This window comes from Erpetoichthys calabaricus, chromosome 8, assembly GCF_900747795.2.
Source record: "Erpetoichthys calabaricus chromosome 8, fErpCal1.3, whole genome shotgun sequence".
In the NCBI taxonomy this organism is placed as follows: Eukaryota; Metazoa; Chordata; class Cladistia; order Polypteriformes; family Polypteridae; genus Erpetoichthys; species Erpetoichthys calabaricus.
Window position 1 is genome coordinate 50,410,043 of NC_041401.2, and position 22,277 is coordinate 50,432,319.

The window sequence follows — 22,277 nt, forward strand, 5'->3', positions numbered from 1 at the left end:
TTATTCAAAGGGAGCTCATTTTTGTTTTGTCTGTCTTTCTTTTGTCTAAAGAATTTGCTCAGGGTAGTACACTTCGCTACCCGCAAGCTGGTCTTTCCAAAGACAGTAGTAGCAAGACTTGAATGTTGCCACTGGATTACGGAACACCCATTTATCAAGTGAAGCTAAAGGAGATCTCCTTTGGGTACAATGGCCAGTCAGGGTTTCTAACTGTAAGGTTGCCTCTTATATAAGAGTAGGCTCTCTCTCTCTCTCTCTCTCTCTCTCGCTCTCTCTCTCTCTCTCTCTCTCTCTCTCAGTTGTGCAACATTGCCTTCATTTCATCCAGTGATTGCAGTATGTCTTACATGTTAGTTTTATCCCCATCAAAAAAAATATTTTACTTGTTCTGATTCTGAGTTTTGATGGACATCCTTTTATAGGCAATACATGAAAGGTATGATCTTTCATTTCTCATTGGAAGATGCAAAACACTTGATATACTATTTAACCTTTATGCATTTTTAGATGCATTCTCATATAATGTAAAAAGCACCTACTGTGGTTGCCATGTCTGTCCATCCATCTGTTCAAATAAAACAACTTGGTTTCCAGTTGCCCAAGTTTGTTGAAGTTTGGTACATTTATTCTTCAAGGACATTTGTCAGGAATGTTCAATTTTCATTAAGATATCTCAAATACAGCACGCTGTACAAAGTTCTAATATTTCAAAACCTCCCCATTGAAATGCATTGCCAAATGTGTAATATTTGCCTATCTTAAATCAGAGAAACATTCTTTGCAACCTCAATTTGCTTACTGTTTCAAATTTACCTTGAGAGAGGTCATGCCAACTTTATATTTTGCATTTTTTTCTCTTTTACTCTTCTGATGGGTTCTCCTGATGGGCAAAACAGATCTCGATTTCAAGTCTGTCATAGTGTGTGTGTGCAAGTCAAACCTCTGGCACTTTATTTCACTTCTCCAGCTGCTTTAGTTAACCATCAGCTCCCTGTGTGATGCTGTGGATTGGGCCGCAGGGACACACCATAGTTTTGAAGGATGTCTGCGCTTCTTTGTGGACGTCTCTTCATGCTGCAAGGTCCAAGTAGGGTAAGCTGGAGAGCTGTTGATTTTAAAAGGGAAGCACGGGGATGAGAATTTTAAAGACTCCTGTCTGAATTTTAACCTCGTTTTAATGGATGCTTTTATTCAGATTTGAACTTCCACCAGCACTTTGATGTTTTAATAGATTATTTATTTATTTAAATTTTTCTGAGCCCTGCACTTTTTGAACACTTCTTTTTGTTTGATTTTTTTTAATAAAAGCACTAGCACTTTTTCCCATCCCCTTGCTTGGTGTGTTTTGTCCTCATCAGCTCAGCTCATCCGGTTACGTTATCAATGGTGTTGGGTTCAAGAGGCTCCTGTTATGGAAGAAGGAGCAAGGAGTCAACCTGCACCGTCACCAAGCTATGCTTAAAAATGCAGAACTGCATAGTTGAACAAACTAATAGAAATTAAGTCAGTAACTACTGTACCATCCTACTTTAGTATGATCCTTTGATTAAATGTTTGACCCTTTTTCTCTGAAGCAACACTTTATTAGACTAAGGTTAAAATTATGGATGAACGGATATATTGAAGTTATGCTGTGATGTATTAAAACATTCTAGACTGGTTGTGTAGTTGTTAGTGAACCTCATGAAAAGTGGCCATTCTGCAAGATATTTTGAAGAGGTTGCATGGCTATTGTTTGCTCACTGTGTATAATGAAATTTACGACAGTGGTTCTCAAGTTCAGCTCACTGAGGCTTTCATAGCAGACATTTTGTTTTCTTTTCTCCCATTATTAACTGCGTTTTTGAAAAAAAACTTTGCCCAGGATATTCCGATTTTCCTGACACATCACCAAAGACTTAAAGAAAGAGCAGGCACATACTCTGAACTGCGATTCTGAGGCACACTTATGTATCTCCATTTCTGTAAATGTAAGCCCAAGGGCACAATCTAAAACAAACACATATTAAATCTTTCTTACAAAATGCCAAAATTAATTCAAAATGTAGAACTATAAAAAATGAGTTTAGTAAGTGAACTCAGAATAAAAATAGACATTCTCCAGGTCTCCTGTGTTTGAAAGTTTTAAAGAAAAGTGTCGACTGATGTATAAAGTATGTAAGTCAGAGCTTACTAAACTTGTAGGTAGGCATAGATAAACAGATGAACATGACAAAATTCCTTTAAAAAAGTCAAGACCATCATAAATGTGGTAGGTGCATGACATAACCAATATTTTTCTAAAATGAAGTCATCCCTTGAAAATATGAGATTTTACAGAAGCTCAATAAATAATTAAATAATAATATTATTATTACAAACAGCAAACATCTCTCAAATATATACATATGTCAGAATGACTAAAAGGAAAGAAAGAAAACTTAACACACTTCTGCTGAATGATTCATTGGCTGAAAGTCCTCATTGTTAGTGTGTCAGAAGGAGGTTGTGCCTCATTATTCAAAATGGCACTTGGTTTTGTTTCACTATTACTTTGTGTTTTGTGGGCGGTTCTCCAAGAGGTATGGCTGCCATTACCTCACTGCTAAGGTACCGCCCCCAGCCTATTAAGGTGGGCTGAGAAAGAAAGTGAGTTTCTTGTGGATCATTTGAATGTGTTCTGGTGGAAGAGTGTTTAGTGAGTGTTGAACTTATTTTTACTTACTTGGTTTGTTGGAAATTTTGGATTTTGATTGCTCGATTTTTGCATTTGAATTTAGTTACAGTGAATTGCATTTTTGGAAAATCCTTTTGCTTTGTTATTTTTTGAATATTTTGTTAGTTTCTTCCATTATTGTTGTTATTTCTGGATTGTACTATTAATTTATATTCAATATTCATCATTTGTTTTGCTTTTATATTTGTTTTGGGAGTCTTAGAAGCCATTTCTGCTATTTATTTTTTGATTCTCCATATACTGTAGTTTAGGAGTTGTGTAATTTTTTTAAAATGTTTTGGCCATCTTTTTGAGCTCCCACGGTCGCTGGTATATTTCCTACCTTTCGCTAGGTCTGCCTCCTGTGTTGTCAGGGTTGTGGCCCATTTGTAATCAGCACAACAGATTAAAAGGTTGGCTGTAGGTGCACTTCCTTATTTAATCTGTGGATTCCAAGTCCTTCAAAACTTTTTGCTGTTGTATTTTCAAATGCTATTTTTAAGCCTTTCTTATTTATTTGTGCTTCCTTTATGTCACTACGGTGGACTGGTGCCCTGCCCGGGGTTTGTTTCCTGCCTTGCGCCCTGTATTGTCTGGGATTGGCTCCAGCAGACCCCTGTGACCCTGTAGTTAGGATGTAGCGGGTTGGATAATGGATGGATGGATTAACCAAACACAGGGGTTGGTGAGCGAAGCGAACAGGGGGCAGAGCTGTTTATGATTTGCATTATTCCTTACTTTTTGTGTGTCCGTTTTCATGCCTTTGTTATGTGCCTTATGTTTAGTGCACAGTTTCCAAAGGTGGGTCTTCAGCCCTAAAAAAGCAGGGGCAAACCACAGTCCTCTGTGGTTAATTTGAATGTGCTTTGGAGTTGGTGAGTATTGTGATTATATCTGTGTTTTGTGTTTCTGTGATTTATTGGATTGTTGACCTTTTTTGCTTTGTTTTTGACTGCTCATTGTATTTTAAATTGGGACTTTGCTGATATTGGATTGTCTTCGCTAGCAGCTCCTTTATGCCCTTTTGTGCTCCATGGAATTTCATGTTATTAAAGCATTTTTGTAAAGAATAAATCTTTTATTCTATAAATATCCTGTGTTTGCCCTTATTACGAGCAGGGTAATATCCCGCTCTAGTGGACATTTTTGGATCTTTTTTGGACTTTGTGCTTGGGAACTCTTGAGTTTCATAACATTTGGTAAAAAATTCCTTCTCATTATTGTTCCTCTGTACTGATCTTTTTCTTTAACTTTTCAACCCTGGCTCTTTCTCACACTCTGGTGGTGTTGCAATTTAATTGATCTATTGGTTTTGACCTTTTCATGTTTGTTTGTGCATCTCTGGTCTCTCACAAAAAATTCTCCTTCGACTAAACCTTATCTAGACAGTTAATTAGGGAGTCTAACCTGCTTTTTGGGCCTGTTTTAGTGACCTCACACCTTTTTCTGCTCTTGTGTGCTATGAATCATAACAGGCAAGTATTAAGATGCATTTGAGTTTTGTCCCAAAATAAAGGAATAACTTAGTTTTTGAGCAACCTTATGGTTTAGAATGTTTTGGTTACAACTCTGGGTTTTTAAGCAACTTTGAATTTTTCAGCCTTCCTTAAATTTTTATAAGCCATCTATTGGCTTTTAATGCTTCAACTTTAACAATATCTGAATACATTGAAAATCTCTCTCACTCATTTAATAAATTTTGTCTGTCTTTAATGGATAACTCTATTGATACAATATGCACTGATGCCATTTACACTGAAGGTTTCACTGAAAGGTTGAACCTTTCTTGACTGGTGCTTCTGTTTTCCAAGCTTAACCTGTAGGTGAGCCAAGGATATCTGTGCATTATGCTGAAGACAACTACCGTACAGGAAAAACCTATCAATAAACCATGTTACAAGAGATGGAGCCAATTGCAATATTGATTTGGTAGAATGTATACCTCCCTTTAGCTCTTATTGTACAGTTGCCTGTGTTTTACACAGAGCCCTCAATGCTTGGTCCATTCACACTCATACACGCACACATACTCACTCATACACCAAATACACAAATCACAAGCAAACACAGTAGTCAGACACATAACCATAATCTATAGAATGTAAGACCTTTCATATCCTGAGCATAGTCTTTTCTACATTAAATCCATTTACTAGGTTATCTGTAAATGTGTCTTGACACTTACAATTTCTACTTCCTTGGACAGATGGCCAGTCACCATCAAAACTGTATGACTCATGGACTCATGGACTGCAGTTCAGATGAAGAATAAGAAAAATCTTCTTGAAAGGGAATGACCTTCTCTATAGCTTGTGAAACTCAGATTCTTTTCTATAATTCCCTTGACCTATTTTGTTGAAATATCTCTTAACAAAAAGATTAAGGCTGTTTAATAGTAGGTGACACAGCAGTGTCCTGAAGTGTTTTTCTTTCTTAATCGTCTACATCTTCAGTAAAAGAGCTTTCACAAGAAATATTGTAGTTTTTGGCATTCCTTCCTTCAGGGGATGTTCGATTGTCAGAGTGCATTTTTACATGTTTAGGAGCAATTCTTTAGGAGCGTCATTTCGCTGCTCTGTTAGCGTGTTAGGTAAGTAAGGCTGAGTTCCAAAAACATCCACCCAAAGGTCTTAGAAAATTGTTAAATTTCTCTTTTATTTTATTCTGTCACCCAGCTTTAAATATCTTGGTAAACAATGCATTTTTTCAAATCGCCTTTCACAGCTATTTTGCTTTATAACCCTTGAGAGTAACATCACTTCTGGCTGTTTACTGCCCCAGTTTTCAGGCCTGAGGTTTGTCAACCTCTGCTGCTATTTTGCAAACTTGAAGCTTCCCTCTTGGAATTTTATACTTTTTGTTGAGTGTATTAAAAGAAGCTACAACTCTTTAATGTATTTAAGGAAGGGCTTTAACCAGTGTGTAGAATATCATGAATGTTCAAAAGAACTGTCGTGGAAATTATTCAGACATTACACTAGATAAATATAGATATGTAGTACACACACTTTGAGCGATATGGTCATCAGTTCTGATTCATCAAATAGAATATGCTTCATGCAATTTACAAGAGCCTAAAGAAAAAAGATGAATGTGAAAAGAATAAGTAGGAAATTAATGTAAAGTTTTTTTGTTTTTTTTTTAATTTAAAGACTCACGTGTTCCAGTGTAGGATCATGGGGTCCTTAGCCTAACCAGCAACAATGGATGCAAGGCAAGAACTAACCTTGGATGGGACGCCAGTTCATTGCAGAGCACACTCACGCATATTCATACCTACACTACCTCATTCCATGACAATTTTGAATTGTCAGTCAACATAATCTCGATGTTTTTGGGATGCAGGGAGAATTGGAACACCTAGACAAAAACACCAATGGATGTAAGACAAATGTGTAAATCTTCACAGACCGTGCTCTGCTAATATTTTAACCAAGAAGAAGTACTAACTACTGCATCAGAAAGTATATTTGCAGACATCATGAATTTGTATTTTTAATAAACTTGTACTCAATAATAACTTAACTGAACCCTATTGGTTATATTCACTTAAAACATCTCTAATAAGTTAACTTATAAAGTTATGTTAATGAATTAGCAGTAGAGCATTTGTATCAGTGGAGATACAGGTTTTTTTTTTTGGCTATGCATTGATGCTATTGATGCCAGCATATGTTGCTGGTTAATTCAACCGCAGCTGTTGAGTCTTCATCACAAAAAAATTGGTAATTCTCTACTACAGCATAAAAAAAAATCATGAAAATATGCTCACACCTTACAAAAACATTAGCAACTGGAAAATGTGCTGGATCAAAGATGAAGAAAGAATAACTTGGATTCATAATGGTGTGCTGTTTCCAGCATATACTGTACCTTAAGAGGTTTTCTATTAAAGGATAACTTTTTAAGTCAAAGTTACTTCATAACGATCATGGTAGGTATTAATTTGTCACATGAAATTGTTTTCAAAAGTAAAACATTTTTATTCATGTTCCACTGTTGTTTCTTGAATTTTTAAATTGAAACACTGTTGGGGAAAATTCTTTTAAAATAACAGTCGAGATCGCCATTCAAATATTTGCACGATGAATATCCTTTATTACAATAACCCTGAAGGATTCCCGCATAAGAACAGGTTGGTTCTCTGTGCTAGAATGAGTAATGATAGAAAGATATTTGGTTTATAAAGCTGGAGTAATTTGAATAACACTGTTAAGAAATATATTAGGTTGCACCAATTAATTTTACAGATAAATAATATGATCCTTAACTGACCCTACATCTTTGTAGATCTAAAAGTCCCAAAATAGTTAGATTAATAGTCATTGACAAACATCTTATCATTAAAAAGAAACTTTAATATCATCATGAAAAGGCAGACATGCAAGAAAGTTCTGATCCTCCTTCAAATCAGTCCCCCATGTCTGCCAGTAGACAACTGTTGATTCATAGAGCTGTCTTTGCAATCTTAAAATTTGCTGACAGTTGTCTAAGGCAGCAGCACATACAGTAAACAGTTGCCAGAAACACAACAGGATGGTAACAATAACTGGATGACACAATTTCTAAACCAGTCCACTCCTGTCAATCACTAATTTCTAAACAATCCCCACCAACTTTGTCTTGAAACTGATCTAATTTCTTCTACAATTTCCACAACTTTAATTTTGTCAGCCTCCAATTGTGTGATAATGTGTGTTATAGTAGCATTAGTTGCATTTTCCCTTTTTTAAATCTCAGAAATATGCATCTGCAAACTTGGTAGTGATACCGACAGCTGCAGCATTATTTCAATAACTTTAAAAGTTACCAGTTTATGTTGACAATGATGTTCCTCCCAGCCAACGTGTGTGCAAGAATGACCAGAGATATAAATCTTCATACAAGCAAAACCATTCTTACATCAAACCCAGGTGCTTATATCCACAAAGTCGCCCCGTTGATTTTTCCAGCCATGGTCTGTTCTATGCTCCGCCATTATTTCCCACTATAGACACTTAGTACTGTGTTATTCCTCTTGGTATACAAATTAAATACAAGATAATAATCCTCATCTCACGTTGTTGCAAATCTTTTTCTACATCTGAGGATTTAATATGGTGTAAAAATTAGGCCTTGTAGTCCAGTACCCCAAGGCAAACAATTTTAATATCTGAGACTATTGATCCTACGCGGATGGATGCCTTTTAGAATTCGAGACCCACAAAAATTGAGGACGTTATTTAAGGACAGGTGCACATCTACCTCTTGTTCCTTTGGTGTCAGAGGTTACTAGCAGGTGACCACCATTGGAGGGCAGTCTTTACTGTGGTTTCATTTAGATACAGTGAATGGAGGTTCACTTTTTAATGCTTTAGTGTTTTACTGCTGTCTCATCATCATGAGGTGGACCTTTGTGTCAATGAGAAACATAAACCCAATTTTGTCTCCATTTCAGTTTTAATGCTATGTTAGTAGTTAGGAGGACCCTGTTTGTCCCCATTCATCTTGGGGCCATGAAATTCTTTTACTTGAAGACCTTAACTATAGCCTAGTCCCCTAGTTCAGGCACATATGTATTCACCTCCAATGGGCTAGTAAGAACAGTCTTTACCTGCTGGTGCAAAGATTTAGAGCTTTGCTCACTATTATTCAGTATAACATTTCATCTGTAATTCGTGAAAGTGCTCAGGGATCCATTATGGGAGTGGGAGATGGCCATTGTTGCATTGGTCTTTCCATTAATATCATGAGGTGTTAAACTTGTATTTTTGTTTGAAGTATCCTTTACAGACATTAATGCTAGAAGTAGAAGAGATGACCATATTAATGCAGTTTCTATTTTTGTAATTTGTTTTTAACGGTCAGATTGGTCCTTTCCACCTGTCCTGAACTCTGTGGATGATAAGCACAATATACACGTCTTTCAGTTTGTAATCTTCTTCATTAATCCTGAATGAGAATGTTTACAAAATAAGTCTCTTGATTGGTGGAAACAAGCATCAGAACTCCAAATCTGGGTTTGATCTCTTTCAGTAAGAACTTAGCTACTGTAGTAGCATCTGCTTTGCCCATTAGTATCGTCTCCATCCAATTTGAAAACATATCAACCAAAACAAGTAAATACTCCTTAGTGTAAAAAATTGGTTGCTGAGCACATTTGATCTGAATATGTACAAAGAGACCCAACAGTTTTAGAAATTAGCACATATCTTTGCTGCTATAGAAGTAAGCCCTGATAATATCAGTCATTACCCCTTTTGACACATGGGAGGGTCCATGTGTCAATTTTGCTAACCAGTGTACAGTGACACGTGAGCCACAAGAGTACCTTGTGGCATGTTCCACAGTCCTTTTTCATTGCAAACACATCTTATTTAGTAATGTCAGTTACTAACTCTCAGTCATGTTCCATTCCATCTAAAGGGGTTGTTAGTAAGGCAGCTGGATTTATGATTCCACATTTATTAACTGTTAGGTTGGGATCTAACAACAAAATCTGTAATTTGTCAGTCGGAAGTATCAAGTGTTAGGTGGCTCCTGTAGTCAAAAGAGATGCACTGAAGAATTAACCAACTATAAGAAAGAATGTTCATCTGTCAATGAGTCTGTTTGTATGGTCATGTGTTGAGTCTGGGCTACTGCATTTGGGATACCTACTATTCCTGTGACCATCAGAATTTTGCCTGTAAGTTGTGCTTGAGGCAGGTCTTTAGTCAGAATCATTTAAATGGTGACTTGTGTTTCAACAAGGAAAGACATTTCTTTATTATGTACTTTTGGTTGAATGAGACAAGCACTTTAAAAGTTTAAATGTATATCTTTGAATGTACATATAAAGTATATAGTATATGTATTTGTTTATCCCTACCACCACCATGCTTCACCATAGGAATGGTATTAGGTAGAGGAGCTGTGCCTGGTCTTCGCCAGAAATAGTGCTTAGAATTCTGCCCAAAGCGTTTAATTTTTTTCTCATCAGACCAAGTGGGCTGTCATATTCCTTTTATTCAAGAGTTGCTTTCATAATTCTTTAATAATTCTTTGCATTTATATAGCGCTTTTCTCACTACTCAAAGCGCTCAGCAATTGCAGGTTAAGGACCTTGCTGAAGGGCCCAACAGAGCAGAGTCCCTATTGGCATTTACGGGATTCGAACCGGCAACCTTCCGATTGCCAGTGCAGATCCCTAGCCACAGAGCTACCACTCCGCCTACCACTGTCCTTCCAAGTGATTCTCCTATAATAGCAACAAACTTCTGAAACTCTGTTAGAGTGACTATTGGGTTCTTGGTCACCTCCCTGACCAAGGCCCTTCTTAACCAGTTTAGGAAGACTCCTGGTGGTTCCAAACCTCTTCCATTTCATAACTATTGAGGCTACTGTGCTTCTGAAAACACTCAAAGCTTTAGAAATGGTCTTAGACCCTTGCCCAGATCTATGCCTCACCACAGAAAGTTCCTTGGACTTCATGGCTGGGTTTTTGTTCTGACATAAAGTGTGAATTCTGAGACCTTATATACACAGGTGTGTGCCTTTTTAAACTGTCCAATCAATTCAGTTTGCCACAGGTTGACTCCAATCAAGTTCTAGCCACATCTCAAGGATAATTAAAGCAAACAGGATGAACCTGATCACAATTTGGAGTGCCACAGTTAAAGGTGCCAGTACTTATATAAATGAGAGATTTCAGTTTTTTTTTTTAGTTTTGGTTACTGAATGTACCTTGATGGGCAAATAAACAAATTTATCAAATAAAAATAGTACTAGGTTGTTGTACCGTGTTAGCCATTATGAATGTAGAGAAAAGCCAAGCAAAATGACACCTTTTATTGGCTAACTAAAAAGATTACAATATGCAAGCTTTCGAGGCAACTCAGGCCCCTTGCCTGAAGAAGGGGCCTGAGTTTCCTCAAAAGCTTGCATATTGTAATCTTTTTAGTTAGCCAATAAAAGGTGTCATTTTGCTTGGCTTTTCTCAAATAAAAATGAAATCTAAAACAAAATAAAGTTTGCAAAATGTAAAGGGGCCTGAATATTCTAAATCCACTGTATCTATTTCTTTAATTCTTTTAATGCATTCTTTTTCCTCAATTTTCTATGTATTAAAACTACAAAGGAGGGGTTGCTCCATACCCAAGTGCCTTTTTCCCATTAGGACCTAAGCACAATGGCACACTGCCTATTTGTTGAATGAAACAGAGAAAAGGCGAATAATAAGTGAAATGCTTTGTTAAAGCTAGGTAGGCTACTGTATGCAATCCCACATTGAAATGCAGTATGGTGCATGATAATCATTGTTATTAATCCCACAACACATCTATAACAAATATTGATGTTTTTGCTGTTTGTGCTTTTTTGTAGGAAAGTATGATTGCTGTAATGCCCTTGGCTCAAGTAGCTCATATAGACTTTGATTATTTTAGTTTTCCATAGGTGAGGGTTCAATGGTGTGCCTGTGGGTGGGAGTGAAAACATTACTTTACACCTGCGGTAAGAAAGTTGGAGAAACTAACAAACCGCAGTGGTGGAAAGTCTTATCTTTATGAATCTTTAAACAAAAAGTTTCTACAAATGACCATAGTTATCAACCACTCCTGTATAAAATACAGGAAATCGAGTTCTTGGGATGTTGTGAGAGGTGCTTTTTACAGGTTAGCGTGACTGCTGCTTAGTGCCACTTTAACACTGAATGAGAGAAAATTATGGTGTAGGAGTTGGTAAATATGAAAAGACAGAAACCCGTGCAAAACAAGTAAAAAGGTGTGCATCTGTTCTGTCTATGTTATGTTAGATGTTCTAACTGGCTTTGTTAAATGTTCTCAGTGAAACAGTGTTTTAAAGTGAAAATCGCAAGATAGTTGGCACAGGATGAGGAATCGTCCTTTTGGCTGTATGGTACCTTCTATAAAATGCCAGTCACAATTAATATTTTTTGTCAGATATCAGGAATCAAACACGTTAAATACGTTTTATGTATTTGAGCCTTTGGTGTTTTGCACTTCGTTCTCTGTGATAAATATATCACCAGTGACAAGTCAGTACTGATCTGTTGAATGCAGATCATGGCATCAGTGAAATGCTCTCTTTTTGACAAGATTATTGCTAGACCACCATGAGCATGCCCACTTTTGAGAATGTAACAATGTTATGTCATTTGTGAGGGATAGAAGAAATCAAGCCTTCATAATAAAAGGAACTAGTAGTCTGCACGACAGTGAGGTCTTTTAACGTCAATAGCGTTCAAACACTTTAGCAGGCTCACACACTTTGGTGATGTTACATGTAAAAGCTGTTTTTAACACAAGTTACATTGCACAGTTAAATCAAATTGTTTGAAATGAATTGGGCTTTTTTCATTTCTTTTTAGCAAATGCATATCCTTGATTGCATATTCCCCTCGCATGTGAATGTTTTCATTTTGACTTTTCTTCCCCGCAGTTCAAAAGCAGATATATTCTTCCTTTCAGGTGACTTTAGAAATGTGTGTATGTGTGAAAGTATGATAGTGGACTTTCACAGACCAGCATCCTGTTTAAAATGGGACTCTATCTTATAAGTGTTGTTGCTGGCATAGGTTCTAGTGAAGGGACAGAATACAGTACTAAATGGCTGATGTTTTGTTATTTTTTATATAATTTTAACAAAATAACTCTTACGGAGAAGCAGGGAAGCATCTTTAAAAGATAGCAGTCTTATTAAATTAACAGTAAGATGCAATAAAGCCATTTCTTGTGAGCAAAAAATGTGTGGAGTGACATTGAATTTAAATTTACAAGGCTGTATTAGCTTGCACAATAAATGAGGGACTGGGCAATTCTTAAGGGATGCATTTATGGACAGTTTTGTTTGCTTTCTATATTAAGGGCTCTGTTTGAATGAGTGAAAATGTTGCCATTATTTATATACTCAGTTCTCTTTTCCATATAATAACTCATTTATTCCAGTGGAAGGATTCAGAACGTGGGAGCCAAAACCTAAATAATAGTTTTTACTATAAAATCCAGAAGCTCACAACACCTTGAAAGCAAATAAGTATTGTTTTGTTTTTGGTGTTGTTATTGAAACATTTTAATACTTACAGCATATATAAAATAATTTTACATAGTACTTCAGGGTTCTAAATCATGCTGTAATAATTTCTTGCTGAAAGACTAATGCAGAAAAATAATGGTCAGTTCTCATGGTGTCCTCAATGTCTGATCCAAAATAATAATTTTATGGAGGAAAAAAATGTTTGCTTTGATGCGCTATGGTGTGAAGTGTTGGTGTTAAGGTTTGTGTAACTCTATAGGAACTCTTTTATTTGCTTTTTCCTCTTGCTAAAATATATCTTTTTTGATAGTCTGGCATAATCATCAATCATGGGCATACATTTTTCACCAAGTTTGGAAATATCAAAGTAACACCATATTTCCAATGAAACAAACATACAGTAAGAAAAAAGGACACTAATTTGTGCCCTGGATTAAAATCTAACAAACCCTCCTCTTCAAAGTTCCCCTCGTCCCCTTTTAAACCATTGCCTACCCAATGATATGTGTACATTTGTAATGTCAAGTCTAGTAGATCAGTTTGGATATCCGTTGATTTCAGTCATTCAAGTATACATTGATCAGCCACAAAATTAAAACCACCTGTCTAATATTATGTAGGTCTCTCTCGTGCCACCAAAGTAGCTATGGACTCCATAAGACCTCTGAAGGTGTCCTGTGGTATCTGGCACCAAGAAGTTAGCAGCAGAAATATTCAAATCCTGTAAGTTGCAAGGTGGGGCAACTTCATGGATCGAATTTCTTTTTCCAGCACAGATCTGGGGTATTTGGAGACCCTAGTCAACATCTTGAACGCCTTACAATGTTTCTCAGATCAGTCAAAAGTTTTTCAGCAATTTGTACTACAGTAGCTCTTCTGTAGGATCAGACCTATTGGGCTAGCCTTTCCTTCCTTTGTGTATCAATGAACCTTGGGCTCCCATGACCCTGTTACTGGCTCACCGGATGTCCTTCCTTGGACCAGTTTTGTTTTGTACTAACCACTGCATACAGGGGACACACCATATGACTTCTAACCCAGTCATCTAGCCATTATAATCTGTCTCTTCCTCTGATTCTTATGCTTGCCCGTTTCTGTATCCAACCATATTCACTTGCTGCCTAATATATTCCACCCCTTCACGGCTGCCAATGTTGTCCACTTTACCCGACACTGGTTTTAATGTGGCTGTTTGATATATATGGTGGCAGTACATTAATAGTCTTACTTCTTATGTCCAAAAGGCAACACTTCACAATGGTCTGTGGTGTGTCTATTTATATATATAGAAAGAAATACAAATTTATATAAATATAAATTGAGATATATGCATCAATACTAGTAGATTGGTTTGGATTTCCAGTCAGGCTCAGTGTTGTTCATCTCAGTTTAGAATCTCAGTTTCATTTCTTAATTGCTTAAGCATTATTGTCATCATTGTAAATATTTTTACATTAGAGTTGCTTACCTGTAGAACACTTTTAATTTTCAAAACTGTATTGGTTGAGGTCCTCATTTCACTTATATTACACTCTTGTCATTTAAAAACTGATCAGATCCCTGCCTCTTAACATAGTCCTGGCTCATTCCACCCAGCTCTTTACAATTCTTTCCCAGAAGCTGACTTATTGTTTTCAAACAAAACACAATGGAATTGATATTTCAGAAGCCGTTGAATGTGGTGCGATCACACTGCACTTGTTTCATAATATTCACTTTCAAAGCTTATGTTTATAACGTGCAATGTGGGTTTCACAAACTAAAATTGGCATAGGGATATTAAAGCTAGGAACAGTAGATCAGTGTGTGTAAATGAAAACATTCAAAGAACTAAGGAGCTTTTGATTGTCTGAACTTTACCTGGATGCACTAGCTCACCAACTGAACATAGAAAGACCTTGAATCTGCTTTGCTAGTTTTTTAATATAAGAGACATTATGCCAAGAATTTACTTTTCCATATTTTTTGCTATGAAAGTATCTGTCAGGGCTGATCACTTTCTCATTTCTTGAAAAAAAAAAAATATATATATATCCAAACTTGGACCTGCTTCTTATTCAAAGTTGTGTATAATGTATTTTTCTGTATATGCACTCTCCCCCTGACCACCATAAACATACACTGTTTATTAAGCATGTGAGTTGTTGTGTAAAGGTGAGAAAGGACAAGTATAAAATGTGCTTACTGTATCTTACTCTCTTACAAGGCAGATATAAAGAGAGAATTTTAACTACAGAGAAAGTTGCCTTTAGCCCGAGCATTTCAAAGGTACAATGAAATAATGAAATACTTGATTTAAGCTGTCACACAATTAAATTAATTTAATCAGTGATATTTTCTCCCCTGAATTCTTGTTGAGTGTAGCATACAAAGGATACATACTGTATAGTGTTTTACTAACTCCCATTAACATTTTTTCTTTTGCTGTTTCTTTAGATGCACAAACATATACACAGACACAGACATCTTTTTGCTTTCTATATATTCATTCCAATTTAAATACCATATCTAAACTTGACTATACATATATAGATATATACGAAACTGATGTATATACAGTTTCTGTCTCTCTCTCTCTCTCTCTCTCTCTCTGTGTATATATATATATAGTGTATGTAACATGTATATAACTGTTGTATCTGAATGAACATGTGAAGCAATTAGAAACCAACGTACAGATATATGAAAACCAGCATATACTGTATGTTGTACTATATTTATATCTAAACCAATGAATAAAATAGTTACATATCTGAACTAAGATATTCTATATTTAAAGAAAATTTATTTTCCGCAAAACATATATGTATATATTTTTATTCCCATTGCAACACATATATAATGATGTAAGTATTACTGTATACACAGTATATATGTGTATATTAATAACACAACATAATATAATTATTTATTTAATGTCTAGTGACTCTTGGAATTATTTTATCAATCAGAACTGAATATGAATATTTTTGATAACAGAAATCTCTAAATATTGTAATTAGGGTGTATGTAATCTGATATTTTTACTAAATCACTAGCCCAGATTGTTTCAGCTTGAATTGTTTTCTGCTAGAAGGCTATTTTCATGTCTTATTGACAACACAACTGTGTTTTAATGTTATGCTTTTGAATACTTCCAATTAGTACCAGATTGTTGCTGATCGGATAGAGTGGGAGTTGAAATTTAGTAACACAGTGTCTGCATTGCTTTAGCAATCCATTGGAAAAAATGGATAAATCTGAATGTAGACAAAGGCAGGACTGGAGCACAAACTATCGTGGCAATGTTTAAAACTGTGTAAAATAAACTATTCTGACAAGAGGGCTAAAGAATTGTTGGTAAATGTGTCCACTTTGAAGATGATTGTTAAAAGAATCTTATTTGTTTCAAGTAAAACATGCAGTTATATGTGGATTTTTGTTTTTAAATGCAGATTTCTCGTCATAGAAGAAATCATTCACAGCATAGCATTGCAGACATTTCTGCTGGAAACCACATTGTAAGTATTCATCTGTTTTATCACATTATATTGTTTATTTTTCATCTACTTTCCTTTTTTCATTAGCATTCCTCATTTGTATCGTCAAGTTGTGGGTGGTGAATATATATTAACACACCTAAACATATCAAACCTTCCATTGTACAAATGTGTGATAGTAATTTGTTTAGAGTAATGTATCACCTTTTCTCACTAATGAGTTGTAAAAAAATGCATGGAGCTGAAAATTGTAGTTGTCGATTGCATTCAGGATCTTATAATCTCCCCCCAAATTCTAAATAAATTATTCAACTTGTCTCTAACAGTGTATATATATATATATATATATATAGTATATAGTCAGTATAACTTTTATGTAACTTATATAAATATCATTTTCACTGAAGCTTGCATTGTCTTCATGTGTAAAGTCTTTTGAAATTTGTTAAATTCACGTAGACTAGAAAAGTTTCTGAAAAGCTGAAAGCCCCAGTACTGTGGAAATTTAGTGATAACAAAAAAAAAACATAATTACATACATTTTGAAGTAAGTTCCATAGCATGTATATTTTTATAATAGGAAACATGAAATATTATGTTGTTTCTATTAGAAAATATCACTTATTTACATAAATACTGGTTTACATTGTTACTATCAAAAGTTTTAATTCCTAGACAGTAATGACTACTGTACTGTGCACATAATTTCAAAAAAAGAGATAATTTTTTGTTTTATTATCAATAAATGATGTCCATTTTACAATATGTATATTCTGAAGTTTCGTGTTTTTGTTTTTAAAAAAGGGTAGTAATTTGTAAATGCTATCATCTCATGTGTAAAGGTAATAGCAAGGCCTAATATGTTTACATTTTTTCATCACTTTTCTTGTAGATGATTTAAATGTTCTTTTTTGAAGATTTGCAAGTAAAAGCATTGAGGAAATTGCATTTATCCTGAAAAGATGAAACGTAGGATTTGTTTAGTGTCTTAAGACAGTTTAGCCTCTTGATGCAGGAGTTATAATATAGTGGTTGGTACATTATGTGTCAATAACCCAGTGTTACACATTCATCCTCCATTTTGCTGAAAAATCTGAGAAAAACATCAATGTTTAAAACCTTTATTAACACCTTATCATTTTTAAGGGATACATTTTCGGCAAGTGAAAAGAATTATTTAATGCTATAAAAATTTAATTTTTTCATTTCCTCTTGCTTTATGTATTTTAAAAATCTAAAAAAAAAATCTGAATTTTTAAGATGAGTCTTTAATTGCAGAATGAACCTTGCCTGATCTAATGTGAACATGGGCTATTTTTCACATTGTAAAATTGTGCAATAAAAATATGAAAGGTTTTTCAGTTATGACAAACGCGCCCCTTTGAGGATAAAAAGGCATACACTGCCCGTCATCTTATTGTTCAATTCATTTTCTTTTAAAGTACTAATGCTAAAAAAGGCATACGTTAAAATGCTGTATTTTTTTAAATTATTTTGAAGGCTCTTCATGATCTAAAATGTTGACATTAAACTGTGAAATCTACTTTCTTTCAAAGTGCTGCTAAATGTGAATGTATACTTTGTTCCTCAGGAGGTCACTCTTTCCTGCTTTTTAAATCTTTCTACCAAGAATAAAAAGCGGCAGTGTGCTTACTCTGATGTTTGAAGCTACAAAATCGCAAAGATTATAATTTGATACATTTATATATTAATACTATCTTTTGTGGAATATATTCATTTTTAACACACTTTTTTCACATTTTAACAAATGATGAGTTTTGAATCATTTGTAAATGTATAAAAATGATGGTAACACTGTAGTGTAGGTACTGTAAATATGCATCTATTTCTCATGGACTATTATGTAACATGACCATAGCAAACACTTCTTTGGGTCTTCATAACACTTGCAAAGCATCAGTATCGTGTTTATTCACTGCAATGTGGAGTGCAGTTCTCTGCAGTGTGACCTTCTAACAGAACTTCATTTTGGAGTGGCCTGAGGTGGCTTAACTGAGACACATTTCTCTTGATATTACATGTTTAGTGTAAGACCTGGGAATCCTTCATATTAACAAATTATTTTACCATCAAGTCAATATGACACACTGCACAGAGATGAATAACCCAACTACTGACTCGACTGGGCTGCTATTGTGACCAGTGGCTAATGGTGTTTGCGGCTATTGCCTTGTTAAAGGACTACGTACGTTTGAACAAATTCCTACTGAAATGTGCTCATGTCCATGAGACTGTCTTATAAAGTGTAACCTTTAGCAATGTGGAAACTGAAACTAGAAATCTATCAGGGGCTACCGTTCAGTAGCTGCTTGGAAAAACTACAAGTTTTGAAATTGTGTCACAAATTATTACATTATACAATGTGTTATGTCCCAAAAATTGTTTTTTAGGATTCAGTGTGTGACCAAATGTATTATATTTTATTTATTTTTTTAAATAATTACTAAAAGCGCAATTTTAATGAAAGATCTTTTATTTCTTTCCTGTTTCCCCATTTATTAAATACAGTATATTTTTAACACATACATAGAATAATTCACAAATTTCAAATTCTATCTAACATGTACAGCCTCTTGGTTTCAAAGTCCACATTTATTTATGGTTGTTTATGTGAAGTAACTTGTTGTCTCTGATGCCACGAATATTTTGAACGTTTCAGTTATTTTGGTTGTCCTTTCACATCCCCAAAGATGTGCTCGTCAGGTCGATTAGTAACTCCAAATTGACCCTGTGTGAGTGTGACTGTGAGAGGGTATGAGAGCGGGCCTTGTGATCAACTGGTGTCCTGTCCAGGGCTGTTTCCTGCCCTTCACCTTGTCCTGCTGAGATAGCACTCAGCTCCCCATAACCCTGAATAGTATTAGGTGGATTTTAGAATGTTATATTATGGTACATTGCTATAGAAAAAAACCTTGGAACTTCAATTAAAAGCTTTCAAAGCATACTCATGGCTTTAGTTATTTCAAATGACACAAGTTGCATTTTTAATTTTACATTCTTTTTATATGTGCTATAATGTCTATGTTATAATATGATATCATAGGCTGAAAATAAGGTGCACTCTCAGTACGCTTCACACACATGTATCACTCTTGTCACTGGAGAACAGGCTGGATATGTGACTGACATGACGTCACAAAATGAGCTGGAAACAGGAATGGAAACAGCACCTTTGAGGTTAACGCCACATACAGTATCTGCCCAGCAGTACTGCTTTCCATTTTTCACACTTGTATGGAAATGCACTGTTAAAACAACTAAATGATTTGGCAGTAAAGTAGACAAGTGCAATAGATGAGTTTGTACTCCTTGCAAGGAATATATTTTACCACATGTGCTCACTAATCTGCCTTCTCTTTATGCATATAATTATGAAACTAAAGCAAATGAACAATCGAAAAAATATTTACACATCTATGTTATGATTCATGTCATGTAGTCTCACCTATGCAATCTGAAAACCCACATATGCAACAACTACAAAACAATGAATTCCAAAAAAGCATGAAGAATAACACTTTGAGGACATTTTCATTGCCTAATAAAAAGTTATTGAAATTAAAGACACCTTCTTGACACAACCTGCAAAGCCTGCTTAGAATACATTATGCACTATAATTTCATTTCATTTCATGTGAAGTGTCAGCTTTTTGATACGTCTTTCTTAAAGAAGCACTGACTATAGCAAGTGTGACTTTTTTTCAGGCCACTGAAAAAGGAGAATATTTGAACAAAGCTAAAATAGCAGATGGTGGCAAAAAGCTGAGGTAAGTTGAAAAGGCATTTTATAAAAGAAACTTATGTTATCAAGTTTTTCAGTGCAATGCAGATACACTTCCTAAATACCTGTAGTTGTCTCCACCGCACATCATGTACTGTATGAAGAACGTGCTCCAAGGCATTGATACAATCTTTTAAGGCTGCCCTTTTGTTTTCCATTTGGTACAGACACTTTTTAAATGCTAAAATGTTTCAGAATCTAATGTTCTATTAACCTTATGCCAACAAATATCTGTGAAATGGATGTTGAAGCTATTTATCATTTTGGCATTTCTACTTATTTTCTTTAATGTATTTTTATCTTTATTTATTGATATCCCATGTACTATCTTGGACTTGTTCGTCTTTGCTTGACACTGCATATCTTTGAACACTAAGGCATTTTTCCCTCTGATAGTGATTTTGGTAAAATTATTGAAGCAGAAATAAAAAGAAACAACACAAAGAATTTGACACTGTGGTTATTTGTACACATTTCTTCAGGTACTTTGTACACACTTTTAGAATTAAAATACATAAGTCTCCGTAGTTGCTGCAAAGCTAAAATCTGTACTAGGATAACTGTGTCTTTTTGTTTGTTGAATTTTTCATTACACCAGTTTTTATTTGATTATACTGCTTAAATATTAACACAGATGATCTAGATAATGTATTGCAGAATAAATCCATTATTAAAGCATTCTCATAATTAGACATTAAGAACTGACCCCAACATTTTCTTTACTGAAGCCTAAATAAGTAAAGTAAGGCTTACTTGATTTTACAGTGTGTGAAACATTGCCAGTTATATGACAAGAAATTAAGCTAACATAAATAAATATGTAGTACATTACAGAAACCGTTCAGAGAAAAAAATGCGACAGCATTTGCTTGAAGAGTCTTCAAAGATTAAACGCTATGAGCAAAACATTTAAAAAGTAATTTCACTTTCTCAAATATGCTGCATACATAAATGAAGTGATCTAGGTATCTTAAATATCTGCAGAAATGAAACCTTGATTTACATTTAGCATGTCAGAAAGTATGTGGATGGACAGACAAAGTGCACACTGTGTTTTCCATGTTCCCTTAGATTGCAAACTGCAAACACTGCCTGTGCTCTATCCGTTGATTCTGCCATGTACAATATTTGAAAGTAGATGCGAACATCTGTGTCTGTATGAATCAGTCATTCTTTATTTTATATAAAACCTTTGATAAAGCACACCAGCACAAAGGGCTTTATGAAGGAAACAGGAGCACAACCAAAATCATTCTATCATTCTTTATTCTGTAAACCATATTAATAGCAGACACCATCGCAAAGCAATTTAGTGATGAAACCAAAACAGGCTATAATAGAAGATCAAATATATAAACCATTATGCCAAACGTGTAGGGGAATTAAACAGAAACCTTTTTCAAAAGCTGGAACCTTTACCCAAGAAACAACAATCAAATTAAAAAATGTGCAGCTTATTATAAGATACACTTTGGAGATCTTTGAACTCTGTTTTTCTTCTGAGACGCAAATCACTTATCTGTCTGATACAGACCATGAAATATTCATTTAAAGAATGTTAGATATTTTATTGCAATTAAAACTAAAATGGAAAAAGCAATATCATTTTTCACATACGTTCATAAAATGAGTCAATTGTGACTATTTCACTGTTAGAATAAGGGGAATTTCTAACACATTTCTTCCTTCTGGATGCTTTGGTTCAATCAAAAAAAAAAAAGCAGGAATATATCTATAACAGTATAAAGTTCACAATCATGAAAACTTTTGTAAATTCTTCAGCTCAAAGTAATTGCATCCATGAATCCATCCATTAACCCAAGTGTCCAGTTCAGGGTCATGCGGCATCAATGACTACAATTGATTAATTGTGCAAAATATGATATTTAACACAGACTATTAATAAATTAAGGCAGATCACGAATAAAACATAAACAAGTGAGTAAAATAATATATCATTAGCAAGGAAATATATAACAGACAAGAAATATACATGTATGATACATGCAAATTCACCATAATTAAAAACAAATTGTTAAAAGGTGGTAGATTGTGTATTACTTTTATATTAATCAGATCTGTAACTGATTATGAAAGAAATAGATTAAAGAAAGCATTACATTAACTATTTACCTGGTATTCTCAATCTGCAAAGACTTAGATGTTTAAAGAGTAGAAAGATACTTCATCCTAGAGAATTGTGATTGTTTTCCAAGGACAAATACTGGAATGGTAAATTCTCAATTGGCCATGTACAAATATTTTCCTATTACAGAACAAGCAGAGC

The 22,277-nt window shown here is 34.8% G+C and overlaps 1 protein-coding gene across 1 annotated transcript in view; it reads left to right on the top strand.

Moving 5' to 3' along the window:
- The window catches only part of arhgap15 (Rho GTPase activating protein 15), a 709,745-nt gene that overhangs the window by 103,445 nt on the left and 584,023 nt on the right, over positions 1-22,277 (top strand). Inside the window, exons 4-5 of the mRNA XM_028806513.2 lie at positions 16,144-16,209; positions 19,915-19,976. Of these exons, the coding sequence (XP_028662346.1) occupies positions 16,144-16,209; positions 19,915-19,976 (128 nt within the window). The remainder of the gene's footprint in view (positions 1-16,143; positions 16,210-19,914; positions 19,977-22,277) is intronic.